The 22,982-nt window shown below is 36.7% G+C and overlaps 1 protein-coding gene across 2 annotated transcripts in view; it reads right to left on the bottom strand.

Moving 5' to 3' along the window:
* Vps16A (vacuolar protein sorting 16) overlaps positions 1-22,982 on the bottom strand; it is a 156,473-nt gene that overhangs the window by 99,581 nt on the left and 33,910 nt on the right. For both annotated transcript variants that reach the window (XM_089101677.1, XM_089101676.1), the window contains 2 exons: positions 13,309-13,437; positions 7,526-7,670 (listed from right to left, as the gene is read on the bottom strand). In XM_089101677.1, coding sequence (XP_088957803.1) covers positions 7,526-7,670; positions 13,309-13,437 — 274 coding nt within the window. The remainder of the gene's footprint in view (positions 1-7,525; positions 7,671-13,308; positions 13,438-22,982) is intronic.

The following is a 22,982-nucleotide window of genomic DNA, read 5'->3' on the forward strand; positions in this document are numbered from 1 at the left end:
TTCAGGGGGGATTTTTTCTGGTAAGTGGAGGGGGGGGAGTGGGTCGGGGGTTATGTGGGAAGATCTTTTCATGAAGGAAGTTTTCATGGGGGAAGGGACATTGCTATGAAGAGGGCGCCAGATTTCCCAGCATTATTTAAAAAAAGATCAGAAATTATATACATAAAAAAACAAGTTTTTCAACTGAAACTAAGGAGCAACATCATAACTTAAAACGACAGAAAACATTAAGTATATGATTGGGTTCACCTTTTAGTCAGTACCTCGCTCTTTAAGCCAAAGATTATTTAGTACTTTTATACGAGCTATTTATTCTAATTAACGGCATGTGTGATTAAGGGGTCATTTTTAAAGAATTAGAACAAAATTCGAACTTTAGCTTAAAGAGCAAGGTATTGACTACGGGGCGAACCCTCTAATATAAGTATTAAAAATATATGAATATAGAAGTTCGTTACGTAAGTTAATTCGTAAGTTACGTATATTTATTACTGATAAAAACGTTCGTAAATAAAATAAAACAGGTTTCGAGAAAGCCATTTAACCAAATAAAAGTAAAATTAATATACAATTTTGATTTTGATTATTCGTGTACGGTGAGCCAAAATCAAAACCTGTGTTAATTAAAAAACGTACTAAAACTAAATAAAAAAAAAACAAGTTTTTGTAACTGAAAGTAAGGCGCGAAGTTAAAACATAAAACAAAAAGAAATCATCCGTTAGATGAAAGGGGCTATCTCCTCCTCAACGCCTCGGTCTTTACGCTAAAGTTTTTTATTGTTTTAAAAAATCAAGTTGTGAGACAGAGTCAAATTCTAGCGTAAAGAGCGAGGCGTTGAGGAGGGGACAGCCCCTTTCATATACGGAATAATTTCTGTTCGTTTTAAGTTTTAACGTCGTTCCTTACTTTCAGTTAAAAAAACTTGTATTTTTTTATTTAATTACAATAAATAACCAAGTCAACATAAAAAAGAGCCACAACTGAGAGAAATAAGGCTAACGCCATCCCGTACGTTCTAAAGACCAGAACATAATTTGCACTAGTAGTAGAAGCAGTCGCAAATATTTGCAGTTGTAGCCGTAAGTAGCTACAGACACAAGTGATTGCAGCAGACAGAGTCAAATATAGTCGCAATCGCAGTTCCAGTATACACAATCGCAGTCACAAGCAATTGGAGTCGCAGTCGCAAGTAGTCGGAGTCACAGCACAAGTAGTCACAAATGTAAGTATTTTGAAATACTTATGTACACCATTGTTGTAGCACTTAATTACTGGTACAACAGATCTGGAAATCGACGTAATAATGAAATTAGCAAGGTTATGTTACACGTTCTCTTATTTTTTGAATTCAAAAAGGAATTTTTCGAACAGGTGAATGGTTTACCTATGGGGGCTCCTTTAAGTCCATTATTAAATATTTTTGTTGAAACTATAGAAACAATAGCGTAAGATCCATATTTTTTAAAACATATTTTCTGGGGACGGTATATGGACGAGTGGTTGGCGCTCCGGACTTGAAATCCTGAGGTCCTGAGGTTATAGGTCCTGAGGTTATAGTCCTGGTGTCGCTGGTTATTTGGTTTGGAATGGGGGTCAATAGTGTGACCCTGTAAGCTCACCCAGAGTCGACCTGGCTCTACATGGGTACCTGGAGAAATCTTGGGGAAAACACGGGAAGCGTCGGATTATTTGCCCCCAACCACACATTGCACTCCCGGCCGAAGGCGTTGAATCAGAAGATCGGTACCTGCGCAAAACAGACCTTTGGTCAGCATGCGAAAAAGCTTTTTAAGTTACGTATATGGACGATATAATTTCAGTATGGAATCATGGAGAAGAGGAACTAAAAGGTTTTTAGAATATTTCAATTTTGGGATGATTATTTCAATTTTACTGTAGAATTAGAGGATGATAAGAAACTTCCTTTCCTTGATGTTTTTCTTTTGAAGAGTGAATATAGTTTCGATTTCAAAATTTATGGAAAACCAACTCAGAATATAAGATTCTCGTCTTTTTTCTCCGGTCACCCTCGCCAAGTAGAAATTCGTTTGATCACAACGTTAAAAGACAGCATTTTTAGCATTTGTTTTCCGAAATTTACTTAGGAGGAGTTGTCTTTTCTGAGAGAAGTACTAATAAGTAACCCTTATCCAGGCTGTTTAATTGACAGGACTTTTTCAAAAAGAAGCAAAAAGCTTAGAGGCAACTGGAGAGAAGGATGTTTTTTGTTCTTTACCACATGCTCCAAGGCTGAGTGAAAAACTAAAAAGGATCTTACGAAGTAATGGTTTAAAGATACCTTCAAAGAGTAGTAACACTTTGGGCAGTTTTCTAAATTCTGGAAAAGATCGAACTTCATTGGAGCAGCAAAGGGGAGTCTGTCAGATCCCATGTGCTTGCGGAAACTCCAATGTTCTGGTGAAAACTCCACCAGAATTTAAAAATGAGACTACTACAACATCAAGATTCAACTTTGTCGGCTTTAAAGCAAAATTCAAAAGCGGAAGATATTACATCAGCTCTATCGGAACAATTTATTATTTTTACAACATAATAACCCTTTTATTATGTTCGAGAATGTCTCTTTGATTTTTAGGCACAGGGGTTGAAAGCAAATTTTCAGGGAAACATTTGAAATTAAGAAAATTCTATTCAAAAACATGGCTTTGAATAAAGATGCCGGTGAATTTGGCTTAAATTCAATTTATGATAATTTACTACCGTCAGATAAAGTAAAGTTCATTTCTCCTAATACATTTGACCTCTGCCCACCTGATAGTTCAAATCAAGCCTATAAACCAGAAACTGGGAAGTCAAGGGGAGTTGCTTCCGTAATTGCGTTGTTCAACAAACATGCACCACAACACACCCTACAAGTTTCACCTATTTTCATTTATTTCTAACTCGTCAAACAATACAAAAAGTACACAGTGCACAAAATGTACACAAAACAGAGAAAAAGACAAAAAAATTGGAATAAAAAAAAACCTCTCAACGTTTATCGAAACAAATAATAAAGATCAACTACCAAGCGGGTTTTAAACCAAATAGGTCGACGGTCAGTCACATTTTCACAGTCCGTCAGATCGTGGAAAAGTATTTTTAACGAGACCGCAGTATCTACCACCTCTTCATAGATTTTAAAGAGGCCTTTAACCTCATCTGGAGACAACGTCTACGGAACACCCTTCTTCACTTTTGAATTACACCTAATTTAATCTCACTGATAAAGGACATGTACACGAAGTTCAGAAGCCATATTATGACTGGAGAAGACCCTATTGAAAGCTTTGTAACATCAATTGGTTTTCTACAAGGTTGCTTGCTGTCAGAAGCTCTTCAATATCTTTTCAACTGTATTCTTCTTAGTTACAGAGAGCCCATCTTGTGCCCTCATAAAAGGGTTAATGGTAGACATGCTTGCGTATACCGGCGATATAGCCCTAACTTCTGATTCCCTTCGTGATCTTCAATTCTAGACCGACATCGTCCACACGACCACCAGCATCTTTGGGATGATCATCAACACCTCAAAAATGATAGCCATGCGCTGGTCACGCAAACTTGAGACTCAGGTAAACTCTGGCCTCCAGCTTGAAGATGATAGTATAGAGTGGGTTGAAGAACTGACTTATCTTGGTAGGTAAATTCTTACCTCTGGCAATAACCACTCCAAAGACATCAAGAGATACCTGCACTTGCGAATTCCAAACTTAAGAGTCAGATACCCATCTGGAGGAACAAGAGCTTATCAACAACGCTTAAAGTGAGGCTTTTCAACGCGCTTACCACCTCTATCGTCATTTATGCCTCAGAACCCTGGACTTCAAAAACAGTAGAAGGGTATCAAGTAATTTCCAAAGAGAATTGGGTGAAGCAGAAACACTAAACGAGTATAAATCAACAATGCCTGAACAGTAACGAGATAGCTCACTTACGAAAATCTTTTTTGTATAAAGCCGAGTATCAGTCAAAAGTCCCAACCTAGGAAGACCATTATCTTTACAAACAGAAAACCAAAGCTTCGCACAGGAGAACGCTTCGGAGAGTTTTGTGTATTTTGACTCATCGGGGACTCGAGTGCCGATGCACATTTTTCCAACTGGGACCGCTGCTTTTTCTGAACATCTTAGAGCGTAATAATTCTCAGCACAATAAAAATTAAGAGCAATCTGCTTCTCAGTTTTATCAATAGGGCAAGATTTCTGAAGAAGCTGGAAGGCGATGCGAATTTTTGCAAGGCAGAATCAAGAACTTCTTGACATAGGAGCTTGACATTAATTTTACCCCGGTAAATCTTGGAAAGCCATTTAAACTTGGGCATATCTTGGTTCATTGGAGCCAACAGCCTTGGCCAATCCAGATATATTACAGATCCGCCTTTTAACATCCATATTTAATTATACATCCCCCTCAAAATGCCCTAAAACATGAACCGAAAGCTTCAACTTAATACCTTTATCGGTCCCGAAGATACCGCAAATACACCCTTATTTGGATACATTTGGATAACTTGGATACATATAATGTTTTTTTTTATTTAGTTCAACTTATACAATAGCATGTTCTGAAAGTTCCAAAGTACCACCCCTAATTGTCACTGGGAAACTGCATATACGCCGTTTTGTCAATCTTTCACATTGGAAAAGAAGATTCAAATCTGTAAGAGATTATTTTCGCATTGGAAAAGAAGATTCAAATCTGTAAACAGCTCCAGCACATAGAGCTGGAACTCAAGTTAAATAAATAAAGCTTAATACCCTATCCAGTTCCTAAGGCATTGTATCTATGCTATTTTGACAACCTGGATGGACTTACGCCCGTCTGATTTAGCTCAATAGTAGTAGCAGAAGTATTAATTTTAGTAGCCATGAAGGTTTCAACAAATACCCTTAGCCATTGAGATATAGCTGATATGTTCTATTGACTACCAGTGTACACATATTACCTTTTGATGTAGTTTTAAAGCAACACAAGCCTTCCCTGAAAGTTTCAACTATATTCCTTATTTTGGTCATAAGATATCCCCCCTATGCCATTTTGACAACATGGATGAAGTTATACTATTCTGATTAGTTCAATAGTAGCGGTAATAGTAGCAGTAGTAGTAGCGGTAAGCTAAGCGACAAGAAGTTGTCCTTCCATCTCTTTGGGGAGCGCCCTCTAGGTCGAGAACCATGTGCCAGGCCTTCAAAGGTTATCTTCGGGAGACGACTGATTTCCATATGTTGTATGTGCCCTAGTCATTTAAGCTGCTCCAGTTTCATTCTGTCGAGGATGGTTAGTTTGACCTTGAAATTACAGAGAAGCTTGATGACCAACATTTTGTCATGATAAGTGATACCGGCAATACGTCGTAGTGATCTTGTTTCCGTGATCGCCATTGAATCTCGACCCTGACAAAGCAAGCGAATACCTTCCAGCTGAAGATGAGTACTTGGGGATAGCAGCTCACGAGTCTCTTCAAACCTTGCAGTCAAATCAGAGTACAAAAGTAGATGAACGTGAAGTGAAAGTCATCTATGAATGTGCTCGTAAGTTATATGTGGAGGCGGTGAAGCAAATCAAGCAGCAATTCTCGTTTAAGCTGTTTACGTTCTGTGAGATCCTTGACACTACGAAAGCTTGGGACATAGGTGCAATAGATCTTCCCCAAAAGATTCTACTGACATATAGTGTACCGCTATGGGATGGAAGAAATATAGTAGAGGAATGGCGGAGTTTACTGCTTTTTGATCTTTCAAATGTGACAGACGTCTGTGATTTTTGGCGTCACGTGGCTTCTCTAACATAATAAAAACTGTCCAATACTTCCTGACCTTGCCATTTTCAAACGTTGCTGTAGAGCAGTTCTTTTCAAACTTGAAAGATGTTAAAACGTATCATAGAAACTCGCTCAAAACTGTGACCCATACCTCAATTATGCAGACCAAGTTTGGCATGAAAAGAAAAAGACATGCGTCCCATGATTTAGAGGTCTATGCCCCCCCTTTAAAACTACTCAAAATTGTAAAAGCTAACGCGACGGCTTAGGAGTGCGTTCAGTGTAGTTAAAAAAGTGCAGCTAAAAAAGAAAAAAAAATAATAAAAGTTTGTTTTGTATTTTAGGAAAAAAAAATTTATATGAATTTTTTTTTAAATATGAGGTGAAAAAGAATAAAAGTGAGTGCGAATAAGGTGCGAATTTTTTTTTTTTTTGAATGGTAAAGATATATACGTTGCCATTGAGGGAGGAGGAGCTGTAGGACAGACAGTGTAAAAGCTAGTCTTGTGGAAACAAAAAGATTCCTATGCGACAGAATACTGTCAGATTTTTCGGTTGGAGTAAGAAGTTTGTTAGATCTTAGACCAGTGTGGTGTCGGGAAAAATGTAAAATTTTCTGTGGTCGAGTGTCGAAATTTTGATGTGGTCCAGTGTCGGAGCTGATCGATCGGAAATCTGGTAGGAACAAAGTGGAAGCACTGCTTGTTTCATAGGCAGCAAGACGATACTCACCCTCTGTTTTTAAAGTCCAGGATTCTGAGGCATAAATGAAGATAAGAGTGGTAAGCGAGTTGGACAGCCTCACTTTAAGCGTTGTTGACAAGTTCTTGCTCCTCCAGATGGGTATCTGACTTTTAAAGTTGGAATTTGCAAGTGCAGATATCTCTTGATATCTTTGGAGTGATTATTGCCGGAGGTAAGAATTTACCTACCAAGATAACTCAATTCTTCAACCCACTCTATATTATCATCTTCAAGCTGAAGGCTGGAGTTTACCTCAGAATCATGTTTACGTGAGCAGTGCATGGCTATCAATTTTGAGGTGTTGATAATCATCCCAAAGAAGTTGGTGGTTGTGTGGACGATGTCGGTCTGGGACTGAAGATCACGGAGGGACTCAGAAGTTAGGGTTATATCGTCTGTTTAGGCAAGTTTGTATATCATTATTCCTCCTATGAGGGCACAAGATGGGCTATCTGTAACTAAGAAGAATGCAGTTAAAAAGATATTTAAGAGCTCCTGACAGCAAGCAACCTTGTAGAAAACCGGTCGATGTTACAAAGCTTTCAGTAAGGTTTTCAGTAGCATATGGCATCCTTGATGAATGCCATATCCTATTTCAAATAGTTCCGTCAGCTCATCATATATTCTCCTTTTAAACTAGCAAAGTTAAATTGAAAGTCACTAGAGTAATTATTGTAGATTTTTTTTCTTTCCAGTAACCTAGATTATGATCATAGTTTTCTTTTTTTTGTTGTTGGCGTTTGGACAAAAGTCACACTGTTCAAAGTACATACGGTTTTCAGTAAAGTGCAATTATATTTATGTTTGACGAGGCTATTCCTTTATTTCTGGTTGTTTAGGTTTTCATTCGTTATTTCATAGTTATTTCTGTTTGTATCAAATATGAATTTTTATATTAATTTATTTTTGCTGACCTTGGGTTTTAAAATCGCTCTTTACTTTTCTATGAAAAGCTTCTTTTTTGGGAAGCGTTTTGATAAAATTAATGCATCAAAATATTCGAAAGTGATTCTTACCAGGTACGTCGGGAAGTCGTTTCAAAGTTCCAACTTCAATACTTGTCATTGCATAAAAACGATACAGGGCTGTAAGGACAACAACGCCAGTTCCAGCAGGACTTCGATAAACTCGGGCATCAATAATCTTTGAATCTTTAGCATCCTAAAAAAATGAAAATGTTCATTTACTTATTGCCACATTGGAGACTAAACTCTCATTTATTTCAACCGTCCATCTAAATTATCATGGTGATTTTAATTCCGACCATCCCATTTAATTTGTGATTTTCTAATGGTCTGCGATCACACCTGAAAACGAGGGGGGCATCTATTCGAGTTCCCACCAAATTCGGTCAAAACCACCCACTAAAAAATTTGAGAAACCTGAGCCTTTAATACAAAACATATCTAAAAAAGAAAAGCCTCAGAAGATAACAAAGCTAAGACAAAACTGGCTTAAAAAAAAAAAAAAATAGCGAAGGATAGAGTACCTAAAAAGTAAAGATAAAAAATTAGATAAAGAAAAGGATAAACAGATAAAGAAAAAAGGAAACCTAAAGATATTGGAGAAAATTGAAAAAATGAGATAAAAGTGGGATGCATGCCATAAGAAAAAGTACTGTCAATAAAAATCTAACCACAAGGCAGAAAAGATATTAATTGCAGGGGTAGGTACCAAAGCACTTAAAATGATGATACTTATAAACAGTTTGTGGTAACGAAATGTATGCAAGGTGCGACTCGGACCAATAGTAACCGAAACTCTACAAAATAAATGTTAATGAAGAATTGAATTTCTATGCTGATATCAGGTATATAGAATTCATTAATTTTGACGTTACCCATCAAAAGCTACGAGCCAGAGAAAATTTGCCTGAGATTCGAAAAAGGGGAAAAACGGCCCCCAAAAAGTCAAATAATGTTTAATGAAAATCACACCATTAGATTTAGTATATTAGAGAACCCTACTGCAGAGGTTACAAGATCAGGAAGGCGTTTTTATTTATTTTTTTTCCACCAGGGGTGATCGAATAGAACCAAAGGTTCTAGAATATCGGAAGAGGGCACATTCGAACGGAAATCAAAAACTATAGTGTCCTCTTTAAGTGACCAAGCACATTGGAGGGCAACCAGCCTCCCTCCCAGGCCCCTTTTTTCGCAAAGACATCCGAAATTTTGAGATATCCATTAGATTTAGAGTAGTTGAAAGGTCCAATAAATATACCTTTGGGGATGACATGCCCCCCCCCCCTTGAGTCCATATTTGTTATGCCATTTACCCATTGTTCACATATAGTATTTTTAACTTGGAAAAATGCAGAAATCCTTTTGGGGTATTTTTCACAGGGAAAATTCTTTGTGGAGAGGAAAGTTCACAGGTGACATTTTCTAGGGGAAATTTTAAACAGGGGGGGGGGAGGTGATTTCCTGGCGTAATTGAAAAACGATCAGAAATTAAATTGAAAAATACAACTAATTTATTCAACTGAACATAAGGAGCAACATTAAAACTTTAAACGAAAAGAAATTATTCCGTATGTGAGGGGGACTGCCCTTTCCTCAACCCCCGCTCTTTATGCAGAAGTTTGACTTTTGTCACAATTCTTTAAGAAAGACTGCTCAAACACAAGGGCCACTGAATTTGAATGAGACATATTTTTATATAACTTTAAGACTTTGGCGTAAAGAGTGAGGGTTAAGGAAAAGACAGCTCCCTCATGTACGAAAGTATTCTTGTTTGTTTTAAGTTTTAATGTTGCTCTTACTTTCCGTTGAAAAAATTCCCGTTTTTTTTTCGATTTTCCAGACAATATAAGCATATTAGATTCAAATGGTAGCGAAATCAATGAATTTTTGGAGGTTTTAAAAGTTCAAGGTGCAAAAATAAGTTTGAGAGTCAATTTTGAGAAGACTAAGTCATTTGCACTAAGAATACATAAGGGTGAAGTGTTATTAGGTAACGGGAAAATCGATCAATTAGATGGCTTGACTTATCTGGGCAGTATTATTAGTAAAGATGGTGGAAGCAGTGAAGATGTAAAGAGCAGAACAGTCCAGGTGCAGGGTGTTTTTCGCAGTTGAAAACAGTTTGGAATAATAAAACGATATGTCTGCAAACTAAGATTAGAATACTGAAGGCCATAGTAATGACAGTGATCGAGTATGGCTTTAAAACGCTGGCACTTCCAAAGACTGAAGAACATTTGTCAAATATTTTCCAGAGAAATTGTCTAAGGATAATTTTCGGTATTTGCTTGACTGATAGTATATCAAAAAATGTACGGTATATATAAAATATCAAATGCATGTCTGTCTTTCCTCCTGTGTGAATTACTAAACTGTTCATCCGATGGCCAAGAAACTTTAAAAACTTATTGAGTACACTGTAGCAAAGGCTTTAGGAATAACGCCCCCCCCCAAGGCCCACTTAATACTTTCACACAGACTGAGTTTAAACACTCCTGAACACAAATTCTTAACGGTTCTTTCCAGTCAAATTTTCCCCATTGACTGGATATACAATTAACGGACTAGTTAATTATGAGTTATGCTATGTAACACATTTCCGAAATTAGATAATTTTTTTTTCAATAAATCTTCTAAACTTGGTCTTCAACAATCTCGTTAATTTTGGTATTCAACCCTTTTCTTAAAAATATTTTTCAGATTTAAAATAAAATGGGATAAAAATAACCCATACGTAAATCATTATTTACATATACCAAAAATTTCCCAGGAAGAAATTGTCGGGGGGGGGGGGGGGGAGGATCAATCTTTTTCCGACTCTGCAAACGAAACCAAAAAAAATTTATTAGGTAATTTGCGTGCATGTAGGGTATAGAACAATTTTATTTAAGCAATTTTTGTAGAATTAATTATCTTGTGGAAAACATGACGCTCGAAAAAAAAATCGATGTTCCCGATTATTGATGCAGAGTATAATATTCGTTTTTTCCGATTTATGAAGTCGATTCCCCAATGAAGAAGAATTTTCCGCGGAGAAGGGGGGGGGGATTTCCCGCGAAGAGATTTCCGCAGGAAGAATTGTCCACAGGGGGAGGAGAATTTTTCCAAAAATAAGGTCGTTATAATCAGGGAGACTTCTCACGGGGAGAGGGGGTGGAATTTCAGGGTGTAATTTTCCACGAATGAAGTCTTTCACAGAGGAAACTTTATGGGGGGGGGGGGCTGTCCTTGAATTTCCTTTCTTTTAAGATCGCAGCAACGCACGACGGGTCTGCTAATAAGATATATGAAAAATGTGGTTCGATCCCATTTTCTAGGGCTACAGTGAAAGAAAGGATAAGGTGGCTAGGCCTCGCTTTGCGAATGAAGGATGACAGGTTGCCAAATATTATACTGGTCGGTCATTCATCTGGGGCTAAACAAAAAGCAGTTGGTACTCAAACAGGATGGAAAAAGGTCATAAGGAAATATTTAAAAGAAATCATAGCTTCATGGGAGGAGGTAAAGATTTCAGCATTTTAACAAACAAGAGCGAAGGACGAGCGTACACAGCCGTGTATACCTCAGTTGGCTTGGTGCTGCTATGAGTTTTTAGTAGTAGTAGTAGTAGCATTAGTCGTTCTGTTGTGAAACTTCCTTCTCTCTCTTGTAGGACATTTTTTTTTTTCACCGCGAAAAGAAAACATCTTGCGCTTCAGAAATTATAATTTTAACCATTTCATTGTATTCCCCTTCCTTACTTACCTCCTTACTATTAATACCTAGGCAAGTGTAGCTATCCACCTTGTAGATTTTTTCAGTATTTACCATCACCTCTACATCCTCATTTACACCTAATTTAAGCAAAATAGTCACTGTAATATTAAATTTCAAACATATTGTCGCGCTCTTAACCCTAATTCATTTCATTTCACTAGACTTTTGACTTAGATACTTAAATAATACACATAGTCTAAGCCAAGGGCAGTTTCACCATCCTTTTAATACCATATTCTCCAATAGCCTTTCGGACACAGTTGATCAAAATAATCTCCATAAACTTCCTATCTTAGATTATTGTTGTCAAGTATGCCATTTCTCTCTTACTCATGACCAGTGGGAGACATTGGTGCGAGTTCAGTACCGTGCCCTACTTGTTGCGTCTAAATCTCCTAAAGTCCCCATATATTGCTCCTCCAAGAATTTAAACTTCTTACCCTTGAAAAAAGAAGGCAACAACTTAGTGTGAAGTTGGAAAAGGGTATCTTGAAAAATCCCAACCTCCGTGATATACTTCCTCCGGATTTTTCCCCTTGTAGACAAAGGTTGCAAAGGTCTGTTGCATAACCTATACCGAAAATAGAACCAGTATTTACAACCCATGGAAGATATGAAAAAAGCTTTGTGCCTGGGTTTGTTCGCCATTATAACTTAGATGCCTAATTTTATATATAGATGCATGTTAAACAAGAATCGGCCCGACCGTGTAAGTGTTTTGAAATAAAGTAGATTTTGATTTGATTTTGAAACAACAATAAAATACAGTACTATATAATTTCTGGTTCCATACAGAACCCACTACTAACCTTAGACGTTATCGCTTTAGCACCCTTAAATGGTGTTCCATATAGGGATAGGACCAAGGCTAAAGCTTTTCTATCTGCAGTATCAAATACCTGTTCTTAATTTATAAACCTTAGGAATAAAACAGTCGAATAATTCAAACACATTTTGGGGGGTTTTTCGGAATTTTGGCATCGGCATATATGTCTGAATCTGTCATCAGATCTCAACCAAACTTAATAAGAAGTGAAAGCTAGGATCCTAATTGTGTGTTCAGTTACTCAAAATTTTTGACCTCTGTGAAACGTAGAAGAGGGAGTGTTTTAGAATTGTTTTGTTTTCAGAAAATCTATATATGTTATCACTATCAGAACACTTAAAAAAATAGGTTACCGCATGCCCATCCGAACTTGTAGGAAATAAGAGTGAGTGAGAGAAGCAGCTCAATGTAAATTTCGAGGGGGCAGCAAAATAAGATGGGTTCCTAAATCATTGTCGTCACTATATTTACCTGAATATATCGCCATATCTTAACCGAAGTTATTTTAAAGTAAGAGTAAGTGTTCTAGGAGTGCACTAAATTAGTGTCACCTGGGCAATTACCAGAAAAGGTTGTTGGATCTTCAAAACATTGGAAGAAAGTAAGACGGTTTAATTATTGCTTTCAGAGATTAGGAAAGGATCCAGGTTTTTCAGAAGACGGGCCCTAAACATTATGTCATTCAGAAGTCTATCAGAAAGGGTTATGACACCTCAACCAAACTTGGTCAGAAGTAAGAGAAAATGTCATAGTTGTGCATTTTGAGTGTCTTTACAGACTATTGCCTCTGTGGGGAAGGGGGTTCCCATAATATTATCCTTAAGACATCTCCCAGAACTTGTCGTCAGGTTACAACCAGTCTTGGTGAGAGAAATACAAGTATTTGGCCGAGTTCTACCTTTAGGGAATTCTTAACCAATCCATTCTATGTTGAGGGAGAGGTCCCAGGATTCTTTGTCATCAGGAAATTTCCCAGAGGGGGATTTTGGACGTTAAAAAACTTGGTGGGAAGTAAGAGTTATGGATGTGTCCTATGTCCTAGTTATGGATGGCCATCCCCATAGCTAGTAATTATTTAATTGCCAAAACTAACGACACATAACCTCAGTTTAGCATTTGATTATCTTTCGAATATTCATTTGCGTGTTTTGCCAAGGTAATAAGGTTTAGCTGATCCACTAGATTTAGATAGTAGTAGTTAAAAAAAAAAAAAAAAAAAAAAAAAAAAAAAAAAAAAAGAGCAAACACATACCTTTCCAAGCCCAAAACTTCGAATCTTCTCACCGTACAAGTTATATACATGAACAGTCCCATCATTCTGAATGCAAACTAACTCTTCATTTTCACTCCATCCACACATCAATAATTGGCCACTAGACCACTGAAACAAGAACACCTTGAATAAGCCGAAATCAGAATTATATTTTAAACTTTTAATGAGAAGAACGGCGAGTAGAGAGCGATCTTCCGCAATAGTAACCGAAAATCTAAATCCGTTTCTTTTTTAGGTGATCGTGTCAAACCAGTGACTGTGATATATTGGGAGATTAGTAGGCTAATTGGGAATGAAATTTTGAATTCTAGAGCCCTTTTAGTAACAAAAAAGATAAACTCACAGAAAGGTACGGCTTTATGCTATTTAATGTTGCAAAACAGCAATTTTGCCCTGAGGAGGGCCAACAGCCCTTGTACATTCGAAAAAAACTTGATTGTGGTCAAATGTATTAAAAAAAAACATTTCTGTTCGCCATCACAGATTTTGAAAACTCTGCAGCAAAAAGTATTTTCCCCGTATGCAGAAGAATTGCTTCCCGCGGAGATAATTATTTTTACATCATCAAATGTTCAACATTAGAAAAAAGTACGATACAAGCCATCAAAACTTCTGTATACTGATTTGATCTGGAAGAAAGGAATAACTCGTTTCCTTTGACAGTTATAATAATAATAATAATTTATTTTTGACCCGCTAACATTATAAAAAAGTGGAGTAACAAAAGAAAATAAAAGGAAAAAGACATACAAAACAAACACATGCAACACAATATCAAATATAAAAAACAAAACAAAAAAAACAATGCAAATCAGAATCCCCGAGAGGATGAAAATAACCTAATAACAATAATTTATTTCTCGTCCATTAATACGGTGGTTAACAAACACATACAAAACAATATTAAATATATTAAAAAAAGTAGAATAAAAAGCAATTCCGATGACAATATTAATATAAAGGACAACAAAGGCAAATCAGAACAATCGCACAAGCGGATGAAAAGAACCCAACCGCTTGCAGGCCTCATCTTTTAACTTGGAGTCCAGCTTATTTTATGACGTTAATATATCAGTTGCATTAAACATTCGAATAATCTTACGGTTTCTATACCAACGAGGAAAATACAAAAGCTATATACAGTAACGGAAGTATAAAACTCTAATATCCTGCATATCACTAGTATTAAAAATGGGCGCAAACCTGTTAGAAAAAGAATGGAATGGTCGCAATATGTAGAAAAGAGTTTAGCCAAGACCTTACGACAATGCCAGCCACGATTTGGGACAATTTTAGCATAGCCTGCTTTAAGATTATTCTTAATATCTGCAAGTGCACAAGCACGGATAGCTGAAACAGAAGATTTGCCAAATAGAAGATTATAGGCAATAACTATTTGCCAAATAGCTGAAACCGATATTTTGCCAAATAAGAAGTATACAGTGGAAGAGTATTCCTGTGGCCGCAAGATACTACTGAATGAATTTTAGCTACTCTACGCTATTCTTGACGAACGAAGATGTCTTCAATTAAACGCAAAAATTACAATTGAAACTAATTAATATACCTTGTGCGTGAAACTTATACTAAAATGAAAACAGGTATTTATTTGAATTAGGTTTCTGTTGTGTGTCATAAACTTGTTCCGGAACTTGAACAAAATCAAAGAAAGTTTCTCTTCTGTAGATATCAAAATCAAAATATTTGACTGAAGGCCATGCTTGAATGCCATCTAAACCCTTGAATGCCAGCTGATTGTAAAATGTATGTTGCATAATGTTTTTCTTTTAAGGCACTCGCATTGTCATTTCAGCCTCACCTTTGTAATTAGTGACTATCTATACCCTTGAATGTCAGCTGATTGTAAAATGTATACTGCATAATGTTTCTGTTTTAAGGCCCTCGCATTGTCATTTCAGCCTCACCTTTGTAATAAGTGACTGTCTGAACAATTGAATGCCAGCTGTTCGTAAAATGTATGCAGCATAATGTTTCTGTTTTAAGGCACTCGCATTGTCATTTCAGCCTCACCTTTGTAATTAGTGACTGTCTAAACCCTTGAATGCCAGCTGTTTGTAAAATGTATGCTGATAATGTTTCTGTTCAGAAACATCAGCATACATTTTACAAACAGCTGGCATTCAAGGGTTTAGATAGTCACTAATTACAAACGTGAGGCTTAAAAGACAATGCGAGTGCCTTAAAACAGAAACATTATGCAGCATACATTTTACAAACAACTGGCACTCAAGGGTTTAGACAGTCAGTAATTACAAACGTGAGGCTTAGATGACAATGCGAGACCCTTAAAACAGAAATATTGTACAGCATACATTTTACAAACAACTGGCATTCAAGGGTTTAGATCGTCACTAATTACAAAGGTGAGGCTCAAATAACAATGCGAGGGCCTGAAAACAGAATCATTATCAGCATACATTTTACAAACAGCTGGCATTTAAGGGTTCAGACAATCACTTATTACAAAGGTGAGACTGAAATGACAATGTGAGTGCCTTAAAACTGAAACATTATGCAGCATACATTTTACAAACAACTGGCACTCAAGGGTTTAGAGAGTCACTAATTACAAACGTGAGGCTTAAATGACAATGCGAGTGCCTTAAAACAGAAACATTATGTAGCATACATTTTACAAACAACTGGCATTCAAGGGTTTAGACAGTCACTAATTACAAATGTGGGTCTTAAATGACAATGCGAGTGCCTTAAAACAGAAACATTATGCAGCATACATTTTAAAAACAGCTGGCATTGAATTGTTCAGACAATCACTTATTACAAAGGTGAGGCTGAAATGACAATGCGTGTGCCTTAAAACAGAAACATTATCAGCATACATTTTACAAACAGCTGGTATTCAAGGGTTTAGATAGTCACTAATTAAAAAGGTGAGGCTGAAATGACAATGCGAGTGCCTTAAAACAGAAACATTATGCAGCATACATTTTACAAACAACTGGCATTCAAGGGTTTAGACAGGCACTAATTACAAACGTGAGGCTTAAATGACAATGCGAGTGCTTAAAACAAAAACATTATGCAGCATAAATGCGAGTGTCATTATACTGCATAATGTTTCTGTTTTAAGGCCCCCGCATTGTCATTTCAGCCTCACCTTTGTAATAAGTGATTGTCTGAACAATTGAATGCCAGCTGTTCGTAAAATGTATGCAGCATAATATTTCTGTTTTAAGGCACTTCCATTGTCATTTCAGCCTCACGTTTGTAATTAGTGACTGTCTAAACCCTTGAATGCCAGCTGTTTGTAAAATGTATGCTGATGTTTCTGTTTTCAGGCACTCGCATTGTCATTTCAGCCTAACCTTTGTAATTAGTGACTATCTAAACCCTTGAATGGCAGCTGTTTGTAAAATGTATGTTGCATAATGTTTCTGTTTTAAGGCACTCACATTGTCATTTAAGACACACATTTGTAATTAGTGACTGTCTAAACCCTTGAATGCCAGTTGTTTGTAAAATGTATACTACATAATGTTTCTGTTTTAAGGCACTCGCATTGTCATTTAAGCCTCACGTTTGTAATTAGTGACTGTCTAAACCCTTGAGTGCCAGTTGTTTGTAAAATGTATGCTGCATAATGTTTCTGTTTTAAGGCACTCGCATTGTCATTTCAGGCTCACCTTTGTAATAAGTGACTGTCTGAACCATTAAATGCCAGCTGTTTGTAAAATGTATGCTGATAATGATTCTGTTTTCAGGCCCTCGCATTGTTATTTGAGCCTCACCTTTGTAATTAGTGACTATCTAAACCCTTGAATGCCAGCTGTTTGTGAAATGTATGCTGTACAATGTTTCTGTTTTAAGGCACTCGCATTGTCATCTAAGCCTCACGTTTGTAATTACTGACTGTCTAAACCCTTGAATGCCAGTTGTTTGTAAAATGTATGCTGCATAATGTTTCTGTTTTAAGGCACTCGCATTGTCTTTTAAGCCTCACGTTTGTAATTAGTGACTATCTAAACCCTTGAATGCCAGCTGTTTGTAAAATGTATGCTGATGTTTCTGTTTTCAGGCACTCGCATTGTCATTTCAGCCTCACCTTTGTAATTAATGACTATCTAAACCCTTGAATGCCAGCTGTTTGTAAAATGTATGCTGCATAATGTTTCTGTTTTAATGCACTCGCATTGTCATTTAAGCCTCACGTTTGTAGTTAGTGACTGTCTAAACCCTTGAGTGCCAGTTGTTTGTGAAATGTATGCTGCATAATGCTTCTGTTTTAAGGCACTCGTATTGTCATTTCAGCCTCACCTTTGTAATACGTGATTGTCTGAACCATTAAATACCAGCTGTTTGTAAAATGTATGCTGATAATGTTTCTGTTTTCAGGCACTCGCATTGTCATTTCAGCCTCACCTTTGTAATTAGTGACTATCTAAACCCTTGAATACTAGCTGATTGTAAAATGTATGCTGCATAATGTTTCTGCTTTAAGCCACTCGCATTGTCATTTCAGCCTCACCTTTGTAATTAGTGACTATCTAAATCCTTGAATGCCAGTTGTTTGTAAAATGTATGCGGCATAATGTTTCTGTTTTAAAGCACTCGCATTGTCATTTCAGCCTCACCTTTTTAATTAGTGACTATCTAAACCCCTGAATGCCAGCTGTTTGTAAAATGTATGCTGCATAATGTTTCTGTTTTAAGGCACTCGCATTGTCATTTAAGCATCACGTTTGTAATTAGTGACTGTCTAAACCCTTGAGTGCCAGTTGTTTGTGAAATGTATGCTGCATAATGCTTCTGTTTTAAGGCACTCGCATTGTCATTTCAGCCTCACCTTTGTAATAAGTGATTGTCTGAACCATTAAATGCCAGCTGTCTGTAAAATGTATGCTGATAATGTTTCTGTTTTCAGGCACTCGCATTGTCATTTCAGCCTCACCTTTGTAATTAGTGACTATCTAAACCCTTGAATGCTAGCTGATTGTAAAATGTATGCTGCATAATGTTTCTGTTTTAAGCACTCGCATTGTCATTTAAGCCTCACGTTTGTAATTAGTGCCTGTCTAAACCCTTGAATGCCAGTTGTTTGTAAAATGTATGCTGCATAATGTTTCTGTTTTAAGGCACTCGCATTGTCATTTCAGCCTCACCTTTTTAATTAGTGACTATCTAAACCCTTGAATACCAGCTGTTTGTAAAATGTATGCTGACAATGTTTCTGTTTTAAGACACTCGCATCGTCATTTCAGCCTCACCTTTGTAATTAGTGACTATCTATACCCTTGAATGCCAGCTAATTGTAAAATTTATACTGCATAATGTTTCTGTTTTAAGGCCCCCGCATTGTCATTTCAGCCTCACCTTTGTAACAAGTGATTGTCTGAACAATTGAATACCAGTTGTTCGTAAAATGTATGCAGCATAATGTTTCTGTTTTAAGGCACTTCCATTGTCATTTCAGCCTCACGTTTGTAATTAGTGACTGTCTAAACCCTTGAATGCCAGCTGTTTGTAAAATGTATGCTGATGTTTCTGTTTTCAGGAACTCGCATTGTCATTTCAGCCTAACCTTTGTAATTAGTGACTATATAAACCCTTGAATGCCCGCTGTTTGTAAAATGTATGCTGCATAATGTTTCTGTTTTAAGGCACTCGCATTGTCATTTAAGCCCCACGTTTGTAATAAGTGACTGTCTAAACCCTTGAATGCCAGTTGTTTGTAAAATGTAGGCTGCATAATGTTTCTGTTTTAAGGCACTCGCATTGTCATTTAAGCCTCACGTTTGTAATTAGTAACTGTTTAAACCCTTGATTGCCAGTTGTTTGTAAAATGTATGCTGCATAATGTTTATATTTTAAGGCACTCGCATTGTCATTTCAGCCTCACCTTTGTAATAAGTGATTGTCTGAACCATTGAATGCCAACTGTTTGTAAAATGTATGCTGCATAATGTTTCTGTTTTAAGGCATTCGCATTGTCATTTCAGCCTCAACTTTTTAATCAGTTACTATCTAAACCCTTGAATGCCAGCTGTTTGTAAAATGTATGCTGATAATGTTTCTGTTTTAAGACAATCGCATCGTCATTTCAGCCTCACCTTTGTAATTAGTGACTATCTAAACCCTTGAATGCCAGCTGATTATAAAATGTATGCTGCATAATGTTTCTGTTTTAAGGCATCCGCATTGTCATTTCAGCTTCACCTTTGTAATAAGTGATTGTCTGAACCATTGAATGCCAGCTGTTGGTAAAATGTATGCTGCATAATGTTTCTGATTTAAGGCACTCGCATTGTCATTTCAGCCTCACCTTTTTAATAAGTGACAATCTAAATCCTTGAATGCCAGCTGTTTGTAAAATGTATGCTGCGTAATGTTTCTGTTTTAAGACACTCGCATTGTCATTTCAGCCTCACGTTTGTAATTAGTGACTGTCTAAACCCTTGAATGCCAGCTGATTATAAAATGTATGCTGCATAATGTTTCTGCTTTAAGGCAGTCGCATTGTCATTTCAGCCTCACCTTTGTAAGAAGTGATTGTATGAACCATTAAATGCCCGCTGTATGTAAAATTATGCTGATAATGTTTCTGTTTTCAGGCACTCGCATTGTCATTTCAGCCTCACCTTTGTAATTAGTGACTATCTAAACCCTTGAATGCCAGCTATTTGTAAAATGTATGCTGTACAATGTTTCTGTTTTAAGGCACTCGCATTGTCATTTACGCCTCACGTTTGTAACTGTAGGGTTTAGTGACTGTCTAAACCCTTGAATGCCAGTTGTTTGTAAAATGTATGCTGCATAATGTTTCTGTTTTAAGGCACTCGCATTATCATTTAAGCCTCACGTTTGTAATTAGTGACTATCTAAACCCTTGAATGCCAGCTGTTTGTAAAATGCATGCTGCATGATATTTCATTTTTAAGGCACTTGCATTGTCATTTTTAAGGCACTTGCATTGTCATTTCAGCCTCACGTTTTTAATTAGTGACTGTCCAAACCCTTGAATGCCAGCTGTTTGTAAAATGTATGCTGCATAATGTTTCTGTTTTAAGGCACTCGCATTGTCATTTAAGCCTCACCTTTGTAATTAGTGATTGTCTGAACCATTCAAGGGTTTAGATAGTCACTAATTACAAAGGTGAGGCTGAAATGAATATGCTAGTGCCTGATAACAGAAACATTATGCAGCATACATTTTACAAACAGCTGGGATTCAAGGGTTTAGATAGTCACTAATTACAAAGGTGAGGCTGAAATGACAATGCGAGTGCCTGAAAACAGAAACATTATCAGCATACATTTTACAAACAGCTGACATTTAATGGTTCAGACAATGACTTATTACAAAGGTGAGGCTGAAATGACAATGCGAGTGCCTTAAAACAGAAACATTATCAACATACATTTTACAAACAGCTGGCATTCAAGGGTTTAGATAGTCACTAATTAAAAAGGTGAGGCTGAAATGACAATGCGAGTGCCTTAAAACAGAAACATCATGCAGCATACATTTTACAAACAACTGGCATTCAAGGGTTTAGACAGGCACTAATTACAAACGTCAGGCTTAAATGACAATGCAAGTGCTTAAAACAGAAACATTATGCAGCATACATTTTACAATCAGCTGGCATTCAAAGGTTTAGATAGTCACCAATTACAAAGGTGAGGCTGAAATGACAATGCGAGTGGCTTAAAGCAGAAACATTATGCAGCATACATTTTACAATCAGCTGGCATTCAAGGGTTTAGATAGTCACTAATTACAAAGGTCAGGCTGAAATAACAATGCGAGTGGCTTAAAGCAGAAACATTCTACAGCATACATTTTACAAACAGCTGGCATTTAATGGTTCAGACAATCACTTATTACAAAGGTGTGGCTGAAATGACAATGCGAGTGCCTTAAAACAGAAACATTGTGCAGCATACATTTTACAAACAACTGGCATTCAAGGGTTTAGACAGTCACTAATTACAAACTTGAGGCTTAAATGACAATGCGAGTGCCTTAAAACAGAAACATTATGCAGCATACATTTTACAAACAGCTGGTATTCAAGGGGTTAGATAGTCACTAATTACAAAGGTGAGGCTGAAATGACAATGCGAGTGCCTCAAAAAAGAAACATTATCAGCATACATTTTACAAACAGCTGGCATTTAATGGTTCAGACAATCACTTATTAGAAAGGTGAGGCTGAAATGACAATGCGAGTGCCTTAAAACAGAAACATTAAGCAGCATACATTTTAGAAACAACTGGCATTCAAGAGTTTGGACAGTCACTAATTACAAACGTGAGGCTTAAATGACAATGCTAGTGCCTTAAAACAGAAACATTATTCAGCATTCATTTAACAAACCGCTGGCATTCAAGGGTTTAGATAGTCACTAATTAAAAAGGTGAGCTTGAAATGACAATGCGAGTGCCTGAAAACAGAAACATTATCAGAATACATTTTATAAACAGCTGGCATTTAATGGTTCAGACAATCATTTATTACAAAGGTGAGGCTGAAATGACAATGCGAGTGCCTTAAAACAGAAACATCATGCAGCATGCATTTTACAAACAGCTGGCATTCAAGGGTTTAGACAGTCACTAATTAAAAAGGTGAGGCTGAAATGACAATGCGAGTGCCTCAAAAAAGAAACATTATCAGCAAACATTTTACAAACAGCTGGCATTTAATGGTTTAGACAATCACTTATTAGAAAGGTGAGGCTTAAATGACAATGCGAGTGCCTTAAAACAGAAACATTATTCAGCATACATTTAACAAACCGCTGGCATTCAAGGGTTTAGATAGTCACTAATTAAAAAGGTGAGGTTGAAATGACAATGCGAGTGCCTGAAAACAGAAACATTATCAGAATACATTTTATAAACAGCTGGCATTTAATGGTTGAGACATTCACTTATTACAAAGGTGAGGCTGAAATGACAATGCGAGTGCCTTAAAAAAGAAACATTATGCAGCATAGACTTTACAAACAACTGGCACTCAAGGGTTTAGAGAGTCACTAATTACAAACGTGAGGCTTAAATGACAATGCGAGTGCCTTAAAACAGAAACATTATGCAGCATACATTTTACAAACAGCAGGCATTCAAGGGTTTAGATAGTCACTAATTACAAAGGTGAGGCTGAAATGACAATGCGAGTGCCTGAAAACATTAAATTTATATTATGCATCATACATTTTATAAACAGCTGGCATTCAAGGATTTAGATAGTCACTAATTGCAAAGGTGAGGCTGAAATGACAATGCGAGTGCCTGAAAACAGAAACATTATCAGAATACATTTTATAAACAGCTGGCATTTAATGGTTCAGACAATGACTTATTACAAAGGTGAGGCTGAAATGACAATGCGAGTGCCTTAAAACAGAAACATTATGCAGCATACATTTTACAAACAACTGGCATTCAAGGGTTTGGACAGTCACTAATTACAAACGTGAGACTTAAATGACAATGCAAGTGCCTTAAAACAGAAACATTATGCAGCATACATTTTACAAACCGCTGGCATTCAAGGGTTTAGATAGTCACTAATTACAAAGGTGAGCTTGAAATGACAATGCGAGTGCCTGAAAACAGAAACATTATCATAATACATTTTATAAACAGCTGGCATTTAATAGTTCAG

This window comes from Artemia sp. Qi Xiang Cuo, chromosome 15 (assembly GCF_049724085.1).
Source record: "Artemia sp. Qi Xiang Cuo chromosome 15, ASM4972408v1, whole genome shotgun sequence".
Lineage (NCBI taxonomy): Eukaryota > Metazoa > Arthropoda > Branchiopoda > Anostraca > Artemiidae > Artemia > Artemia sp. Qi Xiang Cuo.